We start from the raw sequence: 7,373 nt of genomic DNA on the forward strand, positions 1-7,373 counted from the left end.
CCCCTCTGATACTTATATACACAATAAAATCCTCAGTGGAAGACATCTTTCTGTGTATTAGAAATTCAGAGTAGCATATGCTTTTTTTTTTTTTTAAACCACCACACATCTCGGGAGTTCATTTGTAAATATATTTACAAGTCTGCAATTCATTTAATTCCCAAATTAATTAAATCAGTAGCAAAAAAGTTACATCTGATTAATGTTATCAGTTTAGCCAGAGCTACGGTGTAGAAGAAAGAGGAGGGGGGGAAATGCAAAATATTAAACTATTTTCACACTGTTGGAAATTTTACTGTAGATAGTCTGCAAACATTCTTACCACCATAAACAACCTGGTGGTAAAAATGTCTGCAGTGTGTCTATGCTAGTGCTTCCATCCGAGCTAAACCAATGGTGGGAAAAGAGCTAAAAAGTCCCAATGTAGAGACCACTCCAGAGAACGAAGTGCCAATACTGTGTACATAAAAAGCTGTCATTACAATTTGCTTCAATTATACAATTTCCTTTCATTGGTTCATAGTTGCTTCCTCCTAAAACTGCTCTCTCATATCCTGTAGAGGTGAGAAACACCATGCTTCAACTATCCTTGTTCACAAACTACTTTCAGTTTTCACCTGCATTTTAGATAAGTTTATACTAGGAAAAGGAGTTATTGTCTTCAAATTCACCAAAAACAGTACAACATTTCCCATTTTGGAGGTTTACACTGCCTGACACTTGAAATGTATCTAACTCTGCACAAAGTCAGATTCCTTGTGCAAAAGCAACTAATATGGGGAGAAGAACTGTTGATTTTTGAAGTGTTACAGCTGTAATCTTGAGACAGTACCTGAGAAGATTCAAAGTAGACAGACCTCTATATTGGAAAGAAAGTAGCAATAATTCAAAGAACAAAGTGCATAAATTTTGAGTTTGACTCACATGGCCTCAGGATCACAAGAATTATATCTACATGACCAAGGACTGATATGGCCACTAGTCTACCTATACACAATCTGAACATGAAAAAATAACTTACTAGAATCTACTGTATTATTTACAAGCTTCCATGGCCACAAGCTAACAGTGGCAAGGGATGATGGTTGAAGGAAATAAAAAAAACTTGTGGACTTGATACACAGACTGAAAAAGAGAGAAAACCCACACCAGAAACCATAAATGTCTCAGAACTCTGCCAAAACATTAGGGAGTGACTGAAGAGAGGCTGGAACAGCTGGCATGAACAATGTCACCCATCTTAGCACCAGTTTTTTTCTAGCTATCCTCACTATGATGGAAATTTTTGGATAAATTGATCCCAGAAGTTTTAGACAGATGTTAGTCACACTCCAAAATGCATTCAGATACCAACATGACAAACATGGTAAAAACTTCTACAGAACAGAAATAGAAGACTAAAAACCCAAATACTGCATAACAAATGTATTCACTCTACCCCTGACGGCTGGTCTACACTACGGGGGGAAATCGATCTAAGATATGCAACTTTAGCTACGTGAATAACGTAGCTGAAGTCGAAGTATCTTAGATCGAATTACCTACCGTCCTCACGGCGCGGGATCGACGTCCGCGGCTCCCCATGTCGACTCCGCTACAGTCGTTCGGGTTGGTGGAGTTCCGGAGTCGACAGGAGCTCATTCGGGGATCGATATATCGCGTCTAGATGAGACGCGATATATCGATCCCCAAGAAATCGATTGCTACCCGCCGATACGGCAGGTAGTGAAGACGTACCCTGAGTGGAAGACAAGGCAATAACAATAAAGAATTACCACAGTTATACTATACAACTCACAAGATTGAAACTGTATAGTACAGGCAGTTAAAAATAATGAGAAAACTCTCAACTTTCCAGATCTCAATCCTATAGCCCAGGGGAAAAGATGGGAGATAAATGTGATTAAAGAATTTCAGTTGAATGGATCTGTCCTTTATCCAGCTAAATTCCAGATAACATAAGAATCACACCTACTGTTTGCCTTTGGGATATGGAAGCAATATACAGCTGTCTGGGTAAAGCTGAAACTAGGCCAGGAACATGTGAAAGAAAGCAAAGACATGGAAGACTATCCAATTATAAATGAAATCTGCTCACTACAATATTATATAGGCTAAGTCAAGCACAACTGGGAATAAGTGTCAACTTTTTTTAATGGCATTTTAACGCAAGAACCCGATTCAGCAAATTCCTTAAACATGCTGATGCACTTAAATTTAATCACAAATAATCCACTAAATTCAGTGCTTAAACTCAAATGCTTAAAGTCAGACACATGCTTAATATCATGCAGAACCAGCACCTATGACCTTGATCTTGCATCATTACAGTCAATGCGAGCTTTTGCCATCAGCTTCAGTAAGCACAAGATCAAGGCCTTATTATTTTCTTCTCCTCCAAAGAGTTCATAATGCACTATACATTGTTTACACTTAGAATGTTGACGATATTTGTTTAGCTGCTTGTTGACCCCAATACATGCACAGAGGTTATGTTAGATACCTATTTTAAACAGTAGAATCCATGAAAAACATTAAACGTTCATACAACTAGAGCCACTGTTATGAATAAATACATTGCTGTAGAATAAGTTATTTCGTAAGTCTGAAAATTAGCTGCATACTTATACTGTCTAAATCTTATTTCTTAATTCTGTACTTTGTACCTTTCCTATTTACCTATGTTCTGACATTTTTATATAGTTCAATAAAGAAAAAATAAGGGCCTGAATTTTCTTTTCTCAGTCATTAATGGTGACCTCACAGCCTGTAAGCATACCAGCAGTTTTGCTAGCCCTAAGCAATAAGAACAGCGAATGACTTCGGTACTTGTTGGCACTAAGTAATGTTTCTCCTATATATAAACACTTTAAAATACTGTAGGGTTAAGTGGTGCTCCAAGATTATAAATGGGTCAACACCCTTGATGTTAATGTAACTTTTATGTTTTACATTTTATAAATTTACACTTTGATATCAGGTCTATCCCTAAAGCAGACAACTTTGCTAGAATTATGATGTCTCTAATCTCTCATGATACAATTTTGCAAAGCTAGGGAATTAACTAACAACTGTGCATGTATAAAATATTACTATGTTGCTCTAAGAAGTGCACTTAACTTACACCTTGGAATGGTATCAAGAAGCCACCAGTGGAATGCACTATATACCGAAAAGAAATTCAGATTCCAAAGAGTCAGGATATCTCCGGCCAATACAAATAAATAACTGTTGTGAGCAAAATACAGAACTTGTATGTATGGAGTGCCTGTGGCCCTCCAAAAACTTATTCCTGCTTGCTGCTCTCACTCTATACACCCCTATTTCTAATCAAGAAAAAAGGTGGACAGTATATACTTGTACTCCATCCTAGCAGCCAATCAGAATTTTATCTTACTTTATGTAAAATTTGTTCATTGGCTTCAGCCTCTCAGGCACTGGTTCTCAACCAGGGGTTTGCATAACCCTGAGGGTATGCAGAGGTCTTCCAGGGTGTACCTCAACTCATCTAGATAGTTGCCTAGTTTTACAACAGGCTACATGAAAAGTGCTAGAAAAGTCAGTGCAAATTAAAATTTCATATGGACAATGACTTGTTGATACTGCTGTATATATTATATCAGTGTTTCTCAACCTGGGGGGGGGGTCACAATTTATTTTATAATTATATAGTAAAAATGAGAAAGGAAGCATTTTTTCAGTAATAGTGCACTGTGACACTTCTGTATTTTTATGTCTGATTTTGTAAGCAAGTAGTATTTAAGTGAGGTGAAACTTGGGGTATGCAAGATAAAACAGACTCAGAAAGGAGAACAGTACTCTGGAAAGGTCTCTGAGAATCACTGCGCTAAGGTGCTGAGAACTCTATAGGGTGACCAGATGACAGAGGTGAAATATCGGGACGTGGGGAGGGGCAAGGGGGCGGGGCGAGTCGAGCAAAAAAAAAGAAGTCGGCGGCGGAGCGAAACAAAAAACAAAATAAAAAACCCGCCAGAGCACAGGAAAAATTGGTGGGGGCTGAGAACCCACCAGCAGCTCCACGCCCCGCTCCAGCTTGCCTCTGCTCTGTCTCCACCTCCCCCCTCGGGGAGGGAGGGTAGCAGCACGAAGAGCCCCCCACATCAGCCAGAGGGACCTGCCAGGGGGCCAGGTGAGACCCAGCAGTGCTAGCCTTACCTGGAGCGGCTCCCAGTAAGCAGGCAGGTCCCCTCCCTCTGGCTCCTAAGGTCGCGCAGGTCGGATCAGGTTGAGGGGGGCAGGGGGGCTCGCTGCCGGCGCCTACAAGCCCCACCCCTGCAGCACACAGCAGAGACCTCCTCGGCGCCTCTGTGCATGCCTGGGGAGTGGGGCTGCAGCACTCTGCAGGCTTCTGCCGGCGGGCGGGCGCCAGGAGTTCAACTGTACTGCCCCAGGGCTCAGGAAGAAGAGGTGAGCGGTGCCGGCAGCATCAGCTTGCGTCCTCCACCAGACGGTTCCCCGATATCGGGACAAAGTGCGTCCCGACCGATGGAAGATCGGGACGTGGGACAAGTCCCCTAAAATCGGGACTGTCCCGATAATATCAGGACGTCTGGTCACCCTAGAACGCTAAGCTCTCACTTAAGTCAGGGGCAACTGTGGGCACTCAGGACCTTGCAGGATCTAGCCTTTAATGTTTAAGTCAAGTCAACCTACAAGCCTCAGACTTCTTGACTCTTAAATCCCATATGAAGATGTCTACAGTGCAAATTAATATAATACACAATGTTAAGTCTTCAAGACATTTTTCATCACAGAAGTGTCAAACAGAGCCTGAAAAAGAAAATCACCTCCTTTCAACTGGCAAGGTTCACTACCCAAAATTTTGCCCTTTGCTGCAGTTGGGTTAGTGCCTATAATAGAGACTGCCCTAAAAATGTTTACTTATATACACAGCATATCATTAAGAGATAAAAAAATACCAGCTAAATAATGTTTGTTACTCTTTACCATAGAATCTCTGGCATAGTCTTTGCTTTTTATCTGAAGCCTTGTAATTACATGTGGGTGTCTCCTAGCTGAGGGGGAAAAAATAACGCAAGTTTATGCAAGCTTTGAAGACAAATGGCATTGCATAGGGTAGCAATGCAGGGATTTTAGCATGCAGGCTGTACTCCACCTTTATTATAAAGCTCCCTCTTATAACATTAACTGATAAGAGGCCACTCTACATTGATTCCCAACTGCATTCAACCAGATAAATGCTCTCAATTCAGATTCCTCTGTAATGCATAAAATAGAGCATCAAGGCAGAAGGCATGTCCTGAGATGTAAACTACTACTAATAGCTGGTTTTATGTATGTTACAATATATTGAGTTTTAAAATTTTGATCATGTGGAATAGAAAAATCTTAATTACAGAAACAACAATTAAAGCCACTGAAAGAAGGGAAAACTATGCAGAAGTGCCCAGCAACTCACCCTAGCTTAAACTTTCAAGGGTATTGGATAAGTAATGAAGTATGACTAAACAGGTCTATTTAAATACATACTTATTTAATATATGAGTTAGCCAAATATTATGCCCACAAAACCTAAACACAGAATTCACATGATAAAAAGAATAAAAAAAATAACTGAGTCTCACAGATACTCAAGACCTATTTCTTGCAAAAGCTAGAAGTGTATATTACCTATCTTCACCGCTCATTTCACTGACAAAATCCACAATAATTGGAAAGTTTCCTCCACTTTCCTCTGAATCATATCGCCAAGGCATTTCCTTTATGCCAGTAAAAACTTGTAATTTTACAATACAAGCAAAACACAGTGTATCATTCCAGTGGACAGACATGTCAGGGTTCCAGCCACAGTGTAGGCCTGAGACCTGATCATTCCCCTCCTCCTCCCATATTAAACCAGCCTTGGGTGAAACTCAATAGGTTGAAGTAGCACAAAAATCCCATGCAAACACCGATCATATGGGGGGGGGAGGGGGGAGGATGTTACATTCCTTCCTTTACATTGTAACATTTCTCCTCATATTGCAGGATAAAATAATTCATACTGAGCAGCAAGCCAACAAAAGTATGGATAGTATGCTACTGAAAACTGAGGATTTTATTATTAGGGGGAAAAGGGAGAGACAGACTCTGCATCCTCTCCCAGTGACCACGTTCACAGCAGGCAGTGTGTAGACACACCAACTTTGCCCAGCAGTGCAGAGGCAGCATGCAGCTAGGACAGGGGAGGCAAAGGCACCTGACAGCAGGAGCAGACTGGTCTGACAACTGGGCACGTAGGGTCACTTTCAGCAAAGCCCATCAAGCAGCAGCGACTGACAAGCAGCGGCTCCTCCCCACATCAGCCGCAACCCGTCCCCGAGGGACTCCTGCCTGGGCCACCTCAACGCCCTGGAACTCCCAAGGCAACACACAGCTCTAGCCTTCACCACCACCCCCATTTCACCTCCAGCCCCCAGGCTCCATGGCCACCTCCCTGTCCCTACCCCCCAGCCCCTCCGTCTTCCCTTCCTCCCCCTCCTCCCCATCCCCGTCCCTACCCCCAGCCCCTCCGTCCTCCCCCATCCCTGTCCCTACCCTCCCGTCCTCCCCCCAGCCCCCCGTCCCTCCCTGTCCTCCCTTCATCGCCCCTATCCCTGTCCCTACCCCCAGACCCCCGTCCTCCCCACTGTGCCCCCCACGACCCTCCCCCACCCCTAATTACCGCCCCCGTGTGTCCCCCCAGCCCCCACCGTGTCTCCGAGCCCCAGCCCTAGTCCCGCCCCCTGCGACCAGCCCCCCCGCTTCCGTTCCGTGTCAGGGCGGCCGGAGCGACGGGCAGCCCCGAGCCCGGCCCGCTCCTCACCTCCCGGGCGATCTGGTTGAGCGCATCGTCCTCCGCCGTCAGCCGCTCCCGGTTGGGGAGCCGCTTCCGCCCGGCCCCCTGCGTCCCCATTGCCGCCCGCCACGAACCGCTACTGCTCGCCCCGCTCCGGCACGAGCTGCGCTGCCGTCGCCGCTGCCGCCCCGCGCCCGCCGGGGCTACGCACAGCGCGTCACGGGGGGCGGGGCTCAACGGCCCGGCCCGAGGGGGGGAGAGTGCGGGGCGGAGCGAGGAGAGAGGAGGGGAGATGGGAGGGGCTGAGGAGGCCTGGGCGGGGAAGGGGGCGGGGCTTTGCTGCAATGGGCGGGGTGCTGTAGGGGGGGGCTGTGGTGAGATGGATGGGGAGGGGCTGTGGGACACCTGTGGGATTGGGAAGGGTTGTGCAGTGGGGAGGGGCTTTGGGGGGCTGTGATGAGATGGATGGGATTGGGAGGGGTTGTGGAGTGGGGAGGGGCTTGTGGGGCTGTGGTGAGATGGATGGGGAGGGTCTGTGGGACACCTGTGGGATTGGGAGGGTCTGAGGAGGGGC

At 45.5% G+C, this 7,373-nt stretch overlaps 1 protein-coding gene across 14 annotated transcripts in view; it reads right to left on the reverse strand.

Moving 5' to 3' along the window:
- The window catches only part of LRRFIP1 (LRR binding FLII interacting protein 1), a 183,047-nt gene extending 176,060 nt beyond the window's left edge, over positions 1-6,987 (reverse strand). For 13 of the 14 annotated variants that reach the window (XM_045032209.1, XM_045032208.1, XM_045032212.1 and 10 more), the window contains exon 1: positions 6,827-6,987. In XM_045032209.1, coding sequence (XP_044888144.1) covers positions 6,827-6,916 — 90 coding nt within the window. In that variant the 5' untranslated portion in view covers positions 6,917-6,987. The remainder of the gene's footprint in view (positions 1-6,826) is intronic. The other variant, XM_045032207.1, reaches the window with a different exon arrangement.
- Positions 6,988-7,373: the final 386 nt, after the last annotated feature.

Source organism: Mauremys mutica, chromosome 10 (genome assembly GCF_020497125.1).
Source record: "Mauremys mutica isolate MM-2020 ecotype Southern chromosome 10, ASM2049712v1, whole genome shotgun sequence".
NCBI classification, from domain to species: Eukaryota; Metazoa; Chordata; order Testudines; family Geoemydidae; genus Mauremys; species Mauremys mutica.